The sequence below is a fragment of the Rhinatrema bivittatum genome, chromosome 8 (assembly GCF_901001135.1).
Source record: "Rhinatrema bivittatum chromosome 8, aRhiBiv1.1, whole genome shotgun sequence".
Lineage (NCBI taxonomy): Eukaryota > Metazoa > Chordata > Amphibia > Gymnophiona > Rhinatrematidae > Rhinatrema > Rhinatrema bivittatum.
Genome location: NC_042622.1, coordinates 224,250,960 through 224,269,760, shown reverse-complemented (window position 1 = coordinate 224,269,760; position 18,801 = coordinate 224,250,960). Strand labels below are relative to the sequence as shown.

Here is an 18,801-nt window from a genome sequence, read left to right as displayed (position 1 = left end):
GTTTTAATGCTTTCTGGGTCGGGGGGGGGGGGGGAGAACAAACCTTACCAGCATTAGACAAACCATCGGGCCGATACAGTAAAAATCGTGGGAGAGCGGGCGAGCGCCCGCTCTCCTGTGCGCGCGATACAGTAAAGTAATTTATTTAAATTAGGGTCCGCAGCAAAAAGAGGCGCTAGGGACACTAGCGCGTCCCTAGCGCCTCTTTTTGGACAGGAGCGGCGGCTATCAGCGGGTTTGACAGCCGACGCTCAATTTTGCCAGCGTCTGTTCTCGAGCCCGCTGACAGCCACGGGTTCGGAAACCGGACGCCGGCAAAATTGAGCGTCCGGTTTTCGAGCCGCGGGCCCATTTTAAATTTTTTTTTATTTTTTACGTTTTTTTAACTTTTGGGGCCTCCAACTTAATATCGCCATAATATTAAGTTGGAGGGTGCACAGAAAAGCAGTTTTTGCTGCTTTTCTGTGCACTTTCTCTGTGCCCGGAGAAATTAGCGCCTACCTTTGGGTAGGCGCTAATTTCTTAAAGTAAAATGTGCGGCTTGGCTGCACATTTTACTTACTGTATCGCGCGTTGGACGCACGTTTTCGACGCGCTATTACCCCTTACTGAATAAGGGGTAAAGCTAGCGCGTCGAAAACGCGTGTCCAATCGCGGGTTAACAGTGCGCTCCGCCGGAGTGCACTGTACTGTATCGGCCTGCAAGAAACTGGAATGAAGAGCGGCGTTTTCCCTCTTTCTCCCCAGCATGACTGACTGGTAAAGCACTGCAGGCCAGCTCTCCCCAGCCAAGAAATGTGTTCATTTACAGAATGAGTATAATTGCCTGATACCTATTCATGGAAGGAAAAAAAAACCCAAAAAACAAACCAACCTGTGTGTGAGGTTTCTGATCCAGTTTCTTTGTGGAGTAACTTGAGTGTTACAGAAATGAGCCAACATGGTGATTATATAATGAGTAAGGTGAGCGGTTCTGAGCAGGGTGGTGTATAAGTACTACCTCAAGGTCTTGGTGGCGCTTTTGAGCACTTGACTGGTGCACAAGTGGCTTTTTCAATGTCATAAATCAGACTGTTAATATTCTCAGTTAAAAGATGCTGCATAAGATGTTTCTTGAGAATGTGAGGGTCTCTGCCCTAAACTATGCAAAAGCCCTTGTGTAACAGACACACTAACTTAGGGCTTTTGAAACCTGTCCTGGGGGCCCCACAGTCAGTTGGGTTTTCAGGATATCCACAATGTATATGTGAAATCGTCGGCTCAGTGTGCTGCGGCAGTCAAAAAAGCAAACAGAATGTTGGGAATTATTAGGAAGGGAATGATGAATAAAACGGAAAATGTCATAATGCCTCTGTATCGCTCCATGTGAGACCGCACCTTGAATACTGTGTACAATTCTGGTCGCCGCATCTCAAAAAAGATATAATTGCTATGGAGAAGGTACAGAGAAGGGCAACCAAAATGATAAAGGGGATGGAACAGCTCCCCTATGAGGAAAGACTAAAGAGGTTAGGACTTTTCAGCTTGGAGAAGAGGCGGCCGAGGGGGGGATATGATAGAGGTCTTTAAGATCATGTGAGGTCTAGAACAGGTAGATGTGAATCGGTTATTTACTCTTTCGGATAATAGAAAGACTAGGGGGCACTCCATGAAGTTAGCAGGGGGCACATTTAAAACTAATCGGAGAAAGTTCTTTTTTACTCAACGCACAATTAAACTCTGGAATTTGTTGCCAGAGGATGTGGTTAGTGCAGTTAGTGTAGCTGTGTTTAAAAAAGGATTGAATAAGTTTTTGGAGGAGAAGTCCATTACCTGCTATTAATTAAGTTGACTTAGAAAATAGCCACTGCTATTACTAGCAACAGTAACATGGAATAGACTTAGTTTTTGGGTACTTGCTAGGTTCTTATGGCCTGGATTGGCTACTGTTGGAAGCAGGATGCTGGGCTTGATGGACCCTTGGTCTGACCCAGTATGGCAGGTTCTTATGAGATGATAAATCTGCATATACTGGGTCTCCATGATATACAGATTTATCTTGTGCAAATTCATTGTGGATATCCTGAAAACCCGTCTGACTGTGCGGTCCCTAGGACAGGTCTGGGAAGCCCTGCAGTAATGTTTAGTATCTGAGAGCAGCCCTAGCATGTGCTGCACTGTGTGTGTTTCTGAAGTGTGCACTTAACCCACCATAAAGGTAATTTAAACTCAAATAGATGGGCAAACCTAGTACTTATTGAAGGCCTAGAGATCTTTCTCCACTTTGAAAGTCTGAACTGACTGATGCACGCTAGTTTGCATAGTTCATTGTGTCCAATTTATCAAAGGCCTTTTTTTTTTTTTTTTTTTATCCTACGCTGTGTTTTGGGGATATTTCCTAAAGCAGTTGGCCCTGCTGTGTTTTTAGAGGGTGCTGACAATGTACACAGTGCAATGAACAACAGATACAGCCGTATTGGCTGAGAGGGAGGTTTCTGCCCCATAGCACTTGGTGGTAAGAGTAGCATGACCTGTTTTGTGTGGATATCTTTATGTAGATATCATGCATGTAGGCATGCAGACTAAATCTGGAAAGCAAATATCCCAGCTGTGTATGCATGGCAAGCCCTGATAAGGATTGATACTGGACTCCCAAGATTTTGGCACTCCTGTGGGTTTTTTTTTTTTTTTTTTTTTAAGTTCCTTGATGGCTGCAGCAGATTACAGCATCCATGGCCATTTCCCCTTTCTTAACACCTGCTTTGCCTTCAGACAAAGTATGCGGCGCTAAGCTCATCTGCTACATTTTTTCAGAATGCAAAGCATCAATCACAGAAGGAAAGAAGAATGTATGCTCCATGTTTCTGCTGCTCTGTAACGGGCGTGTCTGCCTTGATCCTGTTTGGAGGAGTAGGTAGCTGGGGGTGGGGAGAATCTACCCCCAATATTGTAATGTGGGTATGTGTCCTAGTGCCATGGGATGCGCACAGAGGTCTGTTCATCTTCCAATGTAGTCAGTCTGCTCCGTTAACTCTCTTTCTTCCCACCACCTTTCGTGCACGATACTCCCCATCACCATTTGTCTCTCTTGCTTTAGTGACTCATCCTCATCAGCTGGTGTGGTTTTTGTCAGGAGCCCAAGCGCTGGGGCATGCGGAGGTTGCCAGCTGCCTCTGCTAAATGTGTTGTGCATAATACAGGCTCAGGCAGCTGCACTGTAAACACTGGTGTGCATTTTAACACAGTGGATGGTAAGCCATGCTGAGCTTTTTTGTTTTGGAAAGTGAATTGAGATGCGGTTGTAGCCTTGTTGAGGAACTGCTGTGTCTTCATTCTTGTTCCATTCCCCCTCTGTTATTTCTCAGTTCTCCTCCCTCAACCACCTCCTTATTTTTGCCCCTTGAAAAAAAAATTAGCTAGCTTACACCTTCTCTTTGGTAGCTCAAGGCAAGTTACAGTTAGATACAGCAGGTATTTCTGTGTCCATAGGCTTTACAATCTAAGGGCCTCATTTACTGAGTATTCTTCCCAGACAGACAGAATGGGAGAAAAGTCTTAGTGAATCAGACCCTAAGTTTGAACCTGAGGGAATGGAAGGTTAAGTAACTGGTCAGGATTTGAACACAAAAAGTTGCCTTACTGGGTCAGACCAAGGGTCCATCAAGCTCAGCATCCTGTTTCCAACAGTGGCCAATCCAGGCCATAAGTGCCTGGAAGTTACCCAAACATTAAATAGATGCCGGTAATAAGCAGTGGCTTTTCCCTAAGTCAACATGATTAATAGCAGTTTATGGATTCCTCCTCCCCCCCCTCCCCCGAAGGAACTTACCCAAACCTTTTTGTTTAAACCTAGCTACACTGACTGCCTTAACCACATCCTCTAGCAATGAATTCCAGAATTTAATTGTGCATTGAGTGAAAAAGAAGTTTTATCTGATTTTTAAAAAATGTGCTACATGCTGATTTCATGGAGTGTCCCCCTCATACTTGTATTATCTAAAAGAGTAAATAACCAATTCACATTTATTCATTCAGGTCCTTTCATGATTTTATAAACCTCTTATCATATTCCCCCAGCTGTCTCTTCTCCAACTGAACAGCCCTAGACTCTTTTGCCTTTCTTCATAGGGAAGCTGTTCCATCCCTTTTATCATTTTGGTCACCCTTCTGGCTTCCTTGCTTGTCAGCCTGCTGTTCTAGCAGCTTCGGCGTACAAGTGACCTGTAGCCTGATCCAGCACACCTGCAAATGAAGAATCAAATGATGCCAAAAAAGCCCCCATTATTTTGCATTCTTGGATTGGGCATGGTGACTGTATTTCTGAGGCTGCTGTAGCAATGTCTGTAGAATTTGACTTTGTTTTGCATTAAACCTCAGTGTACATTTAATAAACAGTGAGTCTATACAAACTTGGATTTTTTTTTTTTGTGATTTTTGATTTCCCAACTCTTCCCCATACCCTCTGCTGTGGTTTATTCTTCTGTACAAGTAAAAGGATCCAGAGGTGTATGAAGATTTCTCTTCTGTATGGTACATGTTTTGCTGTGATGTTGAGGTTCTTCCGTGCAGACTTGCTCCTGCCCTTGTTAAGTTCCTGTCTAAATACCCTCAGTATCACTCATGCTGCCCCCTGGTACGTTGCGTAAGTATAAAGACTGGCTGTTCCTGTATAGTGAATGAGCAGGGACTCTTATCAAAGTATTGTGAGTTCCTATGGCATCGGCCATGAAACCACAAGAACTTGGTTAGAGGGCTGAGTGTTCCTGTGCCATATTTAAGACTTTGTAGGCCTGAGGGCTCATGAAGTATCAGTGAGTTAGCAGAAAGTGCTTCTGCATAATCCACTGGTTTGCAGGTGTGTGTCCACGTTTCACATGGGTGGACCTTACTTTCAACATCAATTACTTTTCCAAGGCATCTGCTATACTTGCTTGCTTAAAATTAATCTCTCGCAACTGTAATTTTTTTTTTTTAATCAGCCTCAATGATCTTAATTCAAGGATGAGTTTAGCCATTAGAGTGATTGTCCTGAGGCAGCTGCCGCTAGAAAGAGTCCCTTTATCAGGTCTTGCCGCCTCCTCTGAGCAATGCCATGTCCCTGTAACAAAATAAACCAGAGGCAGGCCTGGCTGACATCCTCTAGCTGTGACATGTGACAGTATCTCTTTGCAAGGGCATCTCCCTCTCCAGCTGTTGCTGGCTTAGTTATGAGAGTGTCTGGGGCCACAACGGCAACCCTGGCCGATTGTGTATATGTAGCTTCTCCTCTTGTGCAATGAGTGTGTCTTGCCCACAAGAGAACAGCTAAGGCCTCATCATGCTCTTTTCAAATAGTTTAGAGGGGGACAAGGGCTCATGCCCTTTATTGGTTTATGTATTTTACTCAATTGTGAATGTTCACTGGTAAACTGCCCAGAATTTTAGATGGATGGTCTATAAATTTGAAATAAATAAGCCTTAGTGAATCATGCCCTTATACCAACGAACATAAATTGCCATGCTGGGTCAGACTAAGGGTCCATCAAGCCCAGCATCCTGTTTCCAACAGAGGCCAAACCAGGCTGCAAGAACCTGGCAAGTACCCAGACACCAAGAAGATCCCATGCTACTGATGCCAGTACTAGCATGCTGTTTCAAATCAGGAGCAAGAAACTGCTCGGGACAAGATGTATACCTGAGGGACAAATCAGGTTGGCAGGGCTCTGGCTTTAAAGAAAATGTACCTTTTATTTGGGCAGCACTTTTCCACTGTTTTACTCCTGGTTCACCTCCTTACCTCTGACCCTCCCAGCCAGGTTTCACCTTTTCCGATGTGGCAATCTCTGACTTGTATAATGTCTGTCTATACCTTTACCCTACCTACCAAGACCGAGTGAAAGGGGCTGTGATCTACACCTTCATACAAAGTTGGTACCATGGTGCTCAAAATGGAAACTGTGCAAGAGACCCCACTGAAAATGTGTGTGCTTACAGTAAGGGGTCCTCTCCACAGGGCCAGTGCAAGAGTATTAGACACCCTAGGCGAACCTTCTACCTTATACCCACCTCCTGGTCCAGGCCCCAGCTCTGGGCCCAACATCATTCACTCAGACAGGCCCCCCTCTCTTACATGCATTTAGGTTCCTTGTCTCTAAAACACTGGCACTCTTACACAGGCTCCCTCCCTCTCTCTTAGTAACACCATTGCGCTCTCATATACACACTGCATTTCTTGGCTGCAAGCAGGATCGGTGCTGCTCGTGGCCCATCACATCTCTGCCAAGTCTCTACTCCTCTCAGCCATGAGTGGGATGGGCTCCGCTCGTGGTTCCATGTAGCTGCTCTTTGCTGCCCCCCTAATGGCTGGCAACCTAGGCGACCGCCTAGTTTGCCTATTGGGTTGTGCTGGGTCCTGGAGGGCCACGAACCAGTCTGGTTTTCAGGAAGCCCACAGTAAACATCAGAAACAGCCAGAAAACCAGCTCCAGGAAGTACTGCACTGAATAACCCCATGCCTTACACAAATATGCCGTTTGAAGAGAGAAAAGCAATTACTGTGGTGTTGGTTAAGTAAACAGTGCTGAAGGAGGCGTGCCTGGCCGTGTAGCCGTCAGGTCTGCGGCTGCAGGGCAGTGGACTGGATGCTTTTAGTCCGATGCCTTTTTCCAAAACCAACAGCTAGAGCTGTGATGGCTGGTTGGCATGCCGCCTGGGCCTAGAGCCTGCTGTGGGATCCCTCCCTCTCCGAGAAGAAACTTGTCATTGATCCTGGTCGTTTATTGCTTTATTGTTGTGTTGACTGCAGAAATTGTTTAGGATTTAGTAATTTTATTACTATGCACATTCTGACGTTTATGATTTTATGATTATAAACGAAAGACAGAACCTATTTTAAGCTAGTGTATTTGTTTTACTAATGTCCCTCGCCTTGGGCATTTTCTGTGCAAAGGCTGCACCTATCGTGAAGTAAATGAATAAGTGAAGGTGTGTGTGTAGGCTTTCGGGCTCTCATGTGCCACGTAAGAAGACGAGAGGTCTTGGCTGCAGGCCCAGAAAAAGCAAAGTGCGTGCCTGTTGCAGTACTTTCGTAAACTTTATACTTGATTTATTATCAATATGTCATTTTAATTTTCTTTCTTTACCGTTTTTATTTTAATCATTCTGTATATTACTTTGGCACTACATATGAAATTGTCTTGTCAATAAAGTTATCTGACTTTGGAGACGGGCTAGGAGGAATGTCCCTCCTGTGCCACCGTAGTTCAGACTGCTTCCTTCCCGCATTCCAGCTGCTGTCCCTCTACCCGGAGCGGTCCTGGGGTTTAGATTTGGTGGGATTTTTTTTTTTTTTTTTTTTTGCATTAGATGCTGGGCATCTTTTTGGGCTAGTTGTGCTTGCAGACACAGACTGAGATGGCAGATCCAGTCCCCGGGCCTCTTGCTGCAGGAGTACTGCAGCCCCTGCCTTGCAGGCAGTTTTTGAAGTGGGTCTGAGCTGAGTGTATTTATTTTGGTGGTTTTGGGAGCTGGGTCTGGTAGTGGTTTTCATTCTTTGCAGCTGGGGCCCTGGACAGGATGGCGGAGTCTGATGGAGGCGAGTTTGGCTCGGAGCAGAAGAGCAGGTGAGGAAAGAGCACAGAGGGTTATGGGGAGACGGGGGTTTCTGTTTGGGTCTCTGGTCTCATGCGACCTGCGGTCAGGGCTATGCCTGTCTCGACAAAGACCGATAGAGGACAGTGCCGGCCAGGCAGGTGACCAGAACCAGGTATTTATTTTGTATTTATAACAATTTATGTACACAATAAAAGTAGTTTACAAATTCTATATACATAATGAAAATCACAAACAAAAGGAAACACAACTATCCACAAAAACTATTAAATCGTGCTGAACCTCCCACCCAACCTCAAAGAACCACCCCACTTCCACTTCAACTAGCCTCATAAACAATAAACTCATCTCAGTCCTCGCTTCCTAAGTGCTCCCCATCTTCTCAATCTCTTCCATCATACAACAGCCAACCCCTCAAATTAATATGCCCCAACCTAGCAGATTCCTGACCGTTAATTACCAAATCCCCCATATTGTAACTGAGGAAAGAGGATTTAGCTTATTCCTATTCAAAAAATGATAAACTATTCCATAACTGAGGAGCTATAAATGTGAATATCTGCTTTGCACATTGGCTAAATCTAAACCTAAAACCACAAGAAAATTCCAACTGTGCCCCCTGTGATGCTCTGAGAGAATGTCCAGGTATGTACCAGGCCAATTTAGAACACAAATACCGTGATCCATTGATGCGAAGATGACAAAACATCAGGGAGAGCAACTTAAATTATGTTTTCAATAAGTGCGGGCCAATACAATGGCACTAATAATAGAGAGACCCACTATTCTGAATCAGTTGCAGTTTCTTTACCACACAATTTGGTAATCTTAGCAGTAACCCATTGCAGTAATCCAATACCCCAATAACCAAAGCAATTGTGACTATCTTAACTGCTGCATCTTCTAAGCAAAGCTTCAGATGATGAATCCTATTTAATTGAAAATGAGCTCTTCAGCAGGTCTGATCAACAAATGCTTCCTAGACTTTTTGCTTTAGAAGAGATAGCAACCACATGACCTTCTAACCGTGGTTCAGGAATGCATCTCAAAGACTCTGTGCCTAAAATCTCAGTTTTTGCCATGTTCAAAACCAAGCAGCTATTCCACAACTATCCTGAAATTCCCTCCAAACACAAATTCAGCCAATCAGTAGCATCTTCCACAGTTTGCTCAATAGGAATCAAAAATTAGATGATATCGGCATAACAATATCCTTTGATACCCAGCTTCTAAAAGAATATCGCCAAAGGCTGCATAAAGATATTAAAAAGGAGAGACAAACACAAACCCTGTAGCATCCCTAGCCGTACGTGCTCTGATAAAGAGCAGTCATTCCCAATTTGAAACAACTAAGTATGTGTTAGCGTTTTGAGGTGTTGGAGTGGATTCTTGGGTACTGCGGAGATGGCCACTCCCACGGGGAGGAGTCCCATGAGGAACCGCAGTACTAGGCTAGACTCTATACACGCAGACACTGAGAATTTGTATTTATTATACAGCTTGATGGTACTGCCCGGGGTGGACAGTAGTAAGGCAACCCAGTAGAAGTAGTCCAGGGGTCCTCAGCAGAGGAGACCAGTCCCACTCTTGAGTAGATGAAAGGCAGCGCAGGGTAGCAGGTCCCACTCTTGAGCAGATGAAAGGCAGGACCCGGATGAGCAGATGAAAGGCAGGACCCGGATGTAGACTCCAAGCGCTGAAGCTGAAGGTGGAACACACTGAGAGAGTTAGTACTCACTGAGTAGTTAGCTGTATTGATGGAGATCCTGGCAGGCAGAAGCGAAGCAGTTGCAGGCACCAGTGTAGGGAGCGTAGGCCCTCGAGGAGCGAGTACCTGGTTTCCCAGATAGGCACCTGAAAGAGAGAGGATGGGCCCCCGAGGAGCGGGTACCCAGGTTAGCGATGAATTACTCCAAAGGGCAGAGAGAGAGAGAGAGCTTCCAGCGGCTGCTGGGAAGCGGCAGAGCAGCTTAGACTGGAGCGATTCCAATCCTTGCTAACTTAGTTTGTTAGCAAACGACGGGCAGACCTAATACCAGGATGTGCTGACATCACTCGGAGGGGACACCCCCGAGGTTCCCGCCATGACGTGGATGGCGTGGACGCACGCACACACCCTAGGAGGCCCTTAGGAGAAACTGTCCGATCCGGGCGTCCCCGGATCAGAAACGCTGTTGCCGATCCGGGGACGCCGGGGAGAGCGGCATGAAGACGCGGTGGCAGCCAACCTCCCAAGGCTTGAGGAGAGAGAAGGAAGAAAGGTGAGGCACAGAGGTCGAAGCCGTCTGAGACCAACGGACGCAACAGTATGATCATTCAAAAAAGACATAATCCGGTCAAGAACCTTACCTCCAAGTCCCACTTGCTGACATCTGCTAATCAAAATTCCATAACCCACTAGGTATTGTCAGGTGGGCAGGAGTATGGAGAATAAGCAGTTCTAGGCAAGCAGGTACATAGGTGTAGGTAATGGCAGGTTTGCAGGACTAAGGGAAGTGAGCAGTGCCAGGCAGCAGCACCATCCAGGGCTCCCTGAGCTCTGCTGTTCTTTTGTAGCAGCTCTGCTAGGGATTTTGCCAGATACTTAGATACATTAGGTTATTCTCAGATGCAAAAATATGAGGGGATGGGGGAAGCTAGAAAACACTGGGTGGTGCATGCAGATTGTAAGCTCTGCTGAGCAGGGAACTGTCTCTTATAAGTTTTTGTACAGTGTTGCATAAGTCGAGTGGCACTATAGAAGTTTTAAATAATAGTAATAGAGATGGAGGGAGGTTGAGCAAGACCAAGGAAGAAGGTAAAATGAAGACTACCAGAGTAATGCATTATAATGCTTCAGGGCTGCTCTGAAACATCACCCATTATTTTACTGCTCACAGGGTGCAGCCTTCAGCCAAATCCTCATACTGAGTCCGGTGGTTCTGTAATTACAGGTTGGTGGAATTTACTTTGGTAGTAAGGAGGTGCTGCATAATATATTATTCCTTTTCTTCCTGCGATACCAGTCTTTACAGAAGGGATTTCCTGCTCCACAGCTGCTAAAGACAGAGAGTACACTTCTTCCTTCTGACAGCCCCTTTAGGTATAAGTGGGGTGTGACCTGAGGCAGTTGACAGTAGTCTCTGGCAGTTGCGGACAGAAGAGGATCTCATTTCTTCCTTCCAGATCCAGGGTTAGGCCCTGGCCTGGTTGAGCTACTGGTCTTCTAGAACAATAGCTCTGTGGAGCTGATTTCTCCAGTGACGCTGGCCTCCCAGGCTTAAAAAAGAGGCCTGGTTGAGTATTTCCTTGGGGCTTGATTCCTTGGATCCTTAGGGATTAGATAGATCGCCCCTGGAAGGAGGAAGGCAATCTCCCAATTGCCTGAACTCAAGCGAGTCAGTAAGGGCAGCTCAAATATTGGGCTCAGGGAGTGCTTTAACACGTTTTCTTTATCTCTGCTGTTCTCTTTCCTCCCTTTCCTTTCTCCTACCCTTGTTTGATAAAGTTGTTAAAAAAACAAAAAAAACCCCCGAAAAACTAAAGGCACAAGAACAGAACATGACTGGCAGTTCAGCAGCAAGGAGTTCTCCCAGTAAATATCCCCGGAGATGGTGAGTACTCACTGGGAATGAATGCGGAGACGAGCCTAGTCGCAGGGGAGAAAGATCAGGACACTGGCATTCCTTGCTACAAAAAAAACAAAAGCAATGATGCAGGGCTGAGGCCCTGTATGATATTTAGGGCAGTGGTATCAGGGATTGCAGCCAGAAGGCTTCACAATTGGTCGACGGACTCCGCCTCTGAAGCCCGACTATCTAAAGGGTGCTTACTGTTCGAGGAGGATCTGGAAAAACTGGTCAGAGACCTCAGGGAGGCTAAGCATCAGAAGTTGCGAGAGGATAAACGCTGCCCTGGACCTCGCGTCTAGAGGTGAAAGCAAAACAATTTTGAAAGTTTAGACCAGCTAAGCGGTCTCCCCTGCAACCCTCCATGTCTAAGGGGCGCTCCTTTTTGAGGAGCCAGAAAATCCAAGGATAAAGCCTCAGCAGCAGCTGTTGGTCGACTTTCACAGTGATGGTCAGTGAAACCCCTTCTCCCATCCCCAGTGTTAGTCCCTGTGGGTGGTCACCTTCTGTGCTTTTACAGCTATAGGGGTCCAAATCAGGTTAGACCAATGGGTACTAGAGATTGTGCAGGCACAATATTCCTTAGAACTAGTCAACTTGGGTCCCAGAAGCCTTTATGATTTTCCCTTACTCCTCACAAGCCAAAAGGGAAGCAATAAAGACTACCCTTGTTAGACTGCAAGATTTGCAGGTAATAGTCCCAGTGCCTCCATCACGAGGTCAAGGAGCATATTCAATTTATTTTGTTCTTCAAAAATGGATGGCTCCTTTTGACCTGTCCTGGACCTAAAAGGGGTCAACAAATGTTTCTGAGTACCTCATTTTCGGATGGAAACCCTCAGATCAGTCATGATGGCTGTACGAAAAGGGGAATATCTCATGTCCCTGGATTTGGTAGAGGCCTACTTTCTCATTCCCATCGCAATAACCACCAAAAATGCCTCTGTTATGTGTTCTTGGCAGGCATTTTCCAATTCCAGGCGCTACCCTTTGGACTGAGGTCCACCTAAGAACTTTTACCAAGGTTATCATAGTAGTTGTGGCAGCCTTACACAAGCAGAGGAGAGTGGTTCACTCCTAGCTGGACAATTGGCGCAGCAGAGCCAAGTCCTACCAAGTCTGCAGGCAACAACCTCATTGGTGTAATTCCTCGAGTGCCTAGGCTGGGTAATAAATTATACAAAGAGCAATCTAAACCTCTCACAGACTCTAGAATTCTTGGGAGCTCTCTTTGATACCAAGGAAGGAAAATTGACTCTGACTCACAAGAGAGTCATCAAGCTTAATAGGCCACTTGTAGGCCTTTCAAGAGCAGGGAGCTCCCAAAGTATGGGACTGTCTTCGGCTTTTGGGCCTCATGACTTCCACCCTGGGTTTAACACCATGGGCAGGAGCCACCCATACATCCATTGAAGCAAATTCTTCCTATCTCAATGGACCCCCCATCTCTCGAAACTTTGAATCTCAGCTCATCCTGTTTCCCTGGGTCAGGAAAGCCTTGGACTGGTAGATGGACCCTGCAAACCTCTTGAAAGGAGTGGATTTAGAATTGCCTGACTGGACTTTTATTACCTTGAACCACCAGTATGGTAGAATGGGGAGCCCACTGCTAGGGACAAGTGGCCCAAGGATGACGAAGAAGCCACCTTGTCCATAAACTGACTGGAAGCAAAGCTCATCAGATTAGCCTTTAATGGGGGTGGACTGGCAATAGGGCAGTGCCCAAGGATCCAAAGCATTCTCCCCTAGAGCCTCGGATGGGTGGTTAGGTGCAATGATCCCTATTGTCCAGGGGCCCAGATCACTGTCAGTCCACCTCTGTCTCTAAGGCACTTCTTCCCATTGGTGAAGGGAAAACCAGTCAGGATCTTTTTCAACAGTGCCACAGCAGTGGCTTCTGTAAACAATCAAGGGGGCACTCGTAGCCCCACATTAGCAGAGGAGGTGGGTTGTCTCTTCAGAAGGGCGGATCAAAATATTATCCGCCTCTCAGCAGTCCACATCGCAGGAAGCAAAACCATCCAAGCAGACTTTTTCTGCAGAGACTGTCTAGATCCAGGAGAATGGGAACTGAGTAAGGAAGCCTTTCATAGGATAGTGGACAGGTGGGGTGCCCCCAATAATGGATTTGATGGAGACCAGAGCAAATGCCAAGGTCTACGGGTTCTTCAGCAGATGGAAGAAGATAGGATCCAGTGGGATAGATGAGCTCATCTAGCTTTAGCCAAGGGGCAGGTTGCAGTACATCTTCCCTCAATGATTGCTGATAGCCAGAAGGATTGAGGATAGAGAATCATCCAGCACTGGCAATTCTGATGGTCCCTGATTGGCCAAGGTGCTCATGGTAAATAGTATGCAAACCTAATAAGGCTCCTATCCTATCTCCCCTGGTTCTTCCCAGGGAATGTGGCCACCACAGTCAGGGCCCAGTGGCAACAGAAGAACCATCTTATTGCTCGCTTATGGCCTGGCTCTTAAAAGGGCACAATTATGAAAGAGCCCCAGTGGTCATATAAACCATATTAAAAGTGTGAAAGACATCCAGCTCCTTAGCTTATATCCAGATCTGGTGTCTTTTTGAGGGATTCTACTAGGAGCATAAAACCTCGCCCTGGAAGGCAGATGTGACATCTGTTCTGGACTTCATACATAAAAGGTCTGGACAAGGGTTATCTTTCAGCTCCTTGAAAGTTCAGGTAGCAGCTATCTCTTGTTATAGAGGGGACAATTAAAGGTCGACAAGTGTCTGCACACTTGGATGTACGCTATCTGAAAGGAATTACGTGCGTCTGGCTACTGTTGAGGCCACTAGTTCCATAGTGGAATCTAACCTAGTCCTCTGTACCCTTCCAGGCCCACCCTTCAAACCAGCAAAATGGGCATTACTGAAGATTCTTTCTCTAAATGCAACATTCCTTGCGGCCATTTGTTCGGTCAGGCGTTATGCAGGGACCCGTATTTGTTGGGTTTTTTTTCTCCAGATTCTGTTACCTTATGACCAGTCCTTTCCTTCTTGCCCAAGGTGATGTTTCCCTTTCAACTAAATTGGAACATCTCCATTCCAGCTTTTAAAAGCAATAGAGACAGGAGGCGTCACCTCTTAAATGTGAGACATGTTCTTTTGAGATACTTTAAAGTCATCAACCCTTTCATGAAGATCAATAGGTTGTTCATGTTGTGCAGGCCCAAGAAAAGGGGAATTGGCCTCCAGAGCCACATTGGCAGGAGGGATTAGGGAGACAATCTTGTCATCTTATCTACTTATTGGCTTCAGGTGTCGGCAGTGCTCCACGCACACTCCACACGAGCACAGGTGACATCGTGGGCAGAGGTGTCTGCAGGGTGGTCATATGGTCATCCTTACATTCCTTTATAAGAACTTATAAACTGATTGTGAGAGCCAGGACAGATTCAGACTTTGGCGCAAGTGTCCTTAAGGCAGCCTTGTCTTTTTCCCCTCCATCATAGGTTCATAGTAATGACAGCAGAAATGGACAAATGGTCCATCCAGTCTGTCCAGCAAGCTTCTTATGGTAGTATCTGCCAAGCTGTGTAGGTTTCCCCATGTTTTTCTTTTACTGGATGATGAGTCAGCTTGGGTACCTCCCATTGGTAGAGCCTGGTCTAGCAGGAAGAAAAGGAATGTAAAATTTGGTCTTATCTGATAATTTCCTTTCCTTGAGTCCTGCTACCAAATCCAGAATCCATCCAAGAATACAGCTACAGTAAATGTCCATTCCCTTTTTCTCTGTGGCCAAGGTAGGCAGTATCATTTCTTTCCTTCTTCCCATGCTTATATGGGAGAGGTTATTGTTTGAGTCCCCCCTGTCACCTCAAGAAAATATATGAAAAAGACAAAGAATGAGAAGTATATAAAGAGGCAGCAGGGTAGGAAAATTAGGAAGATTTTATCTTAATTCACATTTTTGTTTGAAAAAAAAAATGAAATGTGAATTTTTTTGGTTTAGATCTTGTAACTGTCTTATTGCTCAGATAGAAGACTTCTGGCAACTACCTCGGGCCACACCCCTTAAACAGAAAGGTGATGTATAAGGAAAAGGTGTGCCCTCTGTCTCCAGCAACTGTGGAGCGTGAAATCTCACTGATGAGAGACTGGTCTAGCAGGACTCAAGGAAAATAATTGATCAGGTAAGACTACATTTCACATTGTTGGACCCTTGGGTGTTGTGTTTTGTTTTGGTTTAGTGTGATTGACAAGTCCAGTACCTCAAGGTGCAGCTTCTGTGCTCCTGCGCACAGCACCACCCTCCTGCAGGGACTGGCCGCACTCCGAGCACAGGGCCAGCTGCTGGATGTCATCCTGACTGTAAACGAGCAAGCCTTCCACGTGCACAGGGTGGTCCTGGCAGCCTGCAGCGACTATTTCAGGTGAACAGCATTGGGGGGGGAGGGGGGCGCGCGTGCGGAGTGAAGGACAGTCAGCACCTCCCCCCACCAAACATCCCTGTTATTCTTCTTCTTGCCCCCCCCCACCCCCGCACCCATCATCCCTGCGATACCAGAGCCCTTCTGTCGTGTTTTATACCAGGGACTGTGTGAAGCATTTCAATCTTCCTGGGGACACGTCTGCTATTAAATAGCAGAACTTTTATTTTTTTTTCTCATCCCTTTGCCCAGATAAGCTCAAAACTGAGCACAAAATGTGAACATTAAACAATCTTAGGATAACTCAAATCCTTTCTTACTTTTAGCATGGAGATAGGTGGACATGGGAAACACTGTGCTGTTGATAATCCTATCCACCTCAGAATGTTAATGATTGAAAATATATTGTGTGATCACTTTAAGATTCCATTAAGACCAATCATTAGGCATAAGGCGGAAGATAGATTAATGGGAAAAGATTGATCGATGACATCTATTATGACAGTCACACAGTATATCTTCAGTCATTAACACTGTGAAGTGGAGAGGAATATAAGCAATACATTAAACAATCTCGACAACATGACAAATACTGTGTATAACAGACTAAACACCACAAAATAAGAGAGTTAAGTGGACAGTATTTACTGATTTCCATCTGAGATTTAACCACTTGCCTGACTTTATGTAAGCATATCTTGGGACTTATTGAGTGCATTGCTTTTATCACTGTCTCAGACTCTGTGTCTTGTTGACCTTCAGGGCGATGTTCACGGGTGGGATGAGAGAAGCCACACAAGACATGATAGAACTGAGGGGCATTTCTGCCAAGGGCCTGAAGCACATAATTGACTTTGCCTACAGTGCTGAGGTCACCCTGGACTTGGACTGTATCCAGGATGTGCTGGGGGCTGCGGTCTTCCTCCAGATGGAGCCCGTGGTGGAGCTCTGTGAGGAGTTTCTCAAGTCGGCCATGAGCGTGGAGACCTGCTTGAACATTGGACACATGGCCACGACCTTCAGCTTGGCATCACTGAAGGAGTCAGTGGATGCATTCACCTTCAGGCACTTCCTGCAGATCTCCGAGGAGGAGGACTTCCTGCATCTGCCCTTGGAGAGACTCGTCTTCTTCCTGCAGAGTAACAAACTGCAAAACTGCAGCGAGATCAACCTTTTCCATGCTGCCATCCGCTGGCTTCAGCATGACCCATCCCGCCGGCCAACTGCCAGCCAGGTCCTGTGCCATGTCCGTTTCCCTCTGATGAAGTCTTCGGAGCTGGTGGACAGCGTGCAGACGGTGGGCATCATGGTGGAAGATGTTGCCTGCAGGCAGTACCTGCTAGAGGCATTTAACTACCAGATCCTACCCTTCCGCCAGCATGAGATGCAGTCAGCCAGGACAGCCATCCGCTCTGACATCCTCTCCGTGATCACATTTGGTGGCACCCCGTACACGGACAATGACAGGACTGTCAGCGCCAAGGTTTACCACCTGCCCGACGCCGATGCACGGCAGTTCAAAGAGCTGACGGCGATGGAGGTGGGGTGCAGCCATGCCTGTGTGGCACTGCTGGACAACTTTGTCTATGTGGTGGGGGGGCAGCATCTGCAGTACCGGAGCGGCGAGGGGGCCATGGATGTCTGCTTCCGCTACGACCCCCACCTGAATCGTTGGCTGCGCATCCAGGCCATGCAGGAGAGCCGTATCCAGTTCCAGCTGAACGTGCTGCAGGGAGCGCTCTACGCCACCGGGGGCAGGAACCGCTCGGGAAGCCTCGCCTCCGTGGAGAGGTACTGCCCCAGAAAGAACGAATGGGGCTACGTGTGCTCGCTGAAGCGCAGGACGTGGGGGCATGCGGGCGCCGTGCTCGGCAGGAGGCTGTACATCTCTGGCGGGTATGGGGTCTCCGTGGAGGACAAAAGGGCTCTGCACTGCTATGACCCCGTGGAGGACCAGTGGGATTTTAGGTCCCCAATGAATGAGCCACGGGTCCTCCATGCCATGGTGGGGGCTAACAGCAGAGTCTATGTCCTGGGGGGCCGCATGGACCATGTGGACCGCTGCTTTGACGTTTTGGCTGTTGAGTGCTACGTGCCGGAGACAGACTTGTGGACCGCGCTCAGCCCCATGCGGGTTGGTCAGTCGGAGGCAGGCTGCTGCCTGCTGCAGAAGAAGATTTATGTTGTGGGCGGCTACAACTGGCATTTAAACAATGTGACTAGCATAGTCCAAGTGTACAACACTGAGAGTGATGAGTGGGAGAGGGACCTCCATTTCCCAGAGTCCTTTGCTGGGATCGCCTGTGCCCCCGTTATACTTCCACAGACCACCTCCCAGAGATAATTCCCCCCCCCCATCCCCCCCGGAAGTGGACTTTGCCGGGCAGGGTGACTCCAGACACGTAGCCCCCAAGGTACACAGTCCTTTTAGGGAAGGGTGACCCCTATCTATGTGCTCCCTCTTGAGAACAGGTTGTACGGGGCAGGGTGACGCCCCAGAAATATAACTCCAAGGGCATATAGACTGAGGGGCAGGGTGAATACCCCCTCTCCCCCATCCCCCGGGAATGGATTGTGCAAGCAGTGGTGACACTCAGAGCCTTAACTCCGAGGGGGTAGGCAGACAGCCCACAGATCTAAGGAGCAGACTGTACAGGGCAGGCGACACCCACATAGCCCCCTTTCCCAAACCTCAGCCTGCTTGTCTTCTTCAGCTGATGTCCCTTGATGGCAAGTCATACCATTGTACAAGGGGCTTGATTCATCACTTTCCCCTGCAGAGCAAGTGAATCAGGCCCAGAGGTTGCTGGTGGGTGCATTCCTGGTCTCTCTTCATTCATCTGTCACTTTTATCCCTTATGGCTGCAGGGTAATCAGAGCTGTATCTGATAAATAAATGAGAAGATTGCACCCAGAAGGCTTTGTGCTCTCAAAATGCTTATTCAGGGTTCAGCATGGGGGAAGGAGGAAGTAGGTGAATTCCTACAGTACGGGGTGTGCGCGAGAGTGAGTCACCACCACCAAAAAAAGCACTTCCAGCTTTAGCAGTTTTTAATTCCTACTCTTTGTTTTCTTTTAGAGATGTTTTGCTTTTCTTTATTTTTTTTGACAGCTTTTTAATTACCTTTTAGATTTGTCTTTTGCAAATCATGATGCAACTGTCAAGATACACACAGTACTGTTTTGAGAGAGAGAGAAACTTGTTGTTGAACATATGCCGTTGAACAGATCTCTAATG

At 46.9% G+C, this 18,801-nt stretch overlaps 1 protein-coding gene across 4 annotated transcripts; it reads left to right on the top strand.

Annotated features, from left to right (window-relative positions):
* Positions 1–7,229: 7,229 nt before the first annotated feature.
* On the top strand, positions 7,230–18,480 carry KLHL26 (kelch like family member 26). 4 transcript variants are annotated; one of them, XM_029613735.1, is made up of 4 exons: positions 7,231–7,580; positions 10,449–10,502; positions 15,384–15,566; positions 16,326–18,480. In XM_029613735.1, the coding sequence occupies exon 4, from the start codon at positions 16,330–16,332 to the stop codon at positions 17,905–17,907; it is 1,578 nt and encodes a 525-aa protein (XP_029469595.1). In that variant the 5' UTR covers positions 7,231–7,580; positions 10,449–10,502; positions 15,384–15,566; positions 16,326–16,329; the 3' UTR covers positions 17,908–18,480. The 4 variants fall into 4 exon arrangements, with proteins under 4 accessions (XP_029469596.1, XP_029469594.1, XP_029469595.1 ...); XM_029613736.1 differs by lacking the exons at positions 10,449–10,502; positions 15,384–15,566 and adding an exon at positions 15,171–15,326 and having other exon boundaries at positions 7,230–7,580; XM_029613733.1 differs by lacking the exon at positions 10,449–10,502.
* Positions 18,481–18,801: the final 321 nt, after the last annotated feature.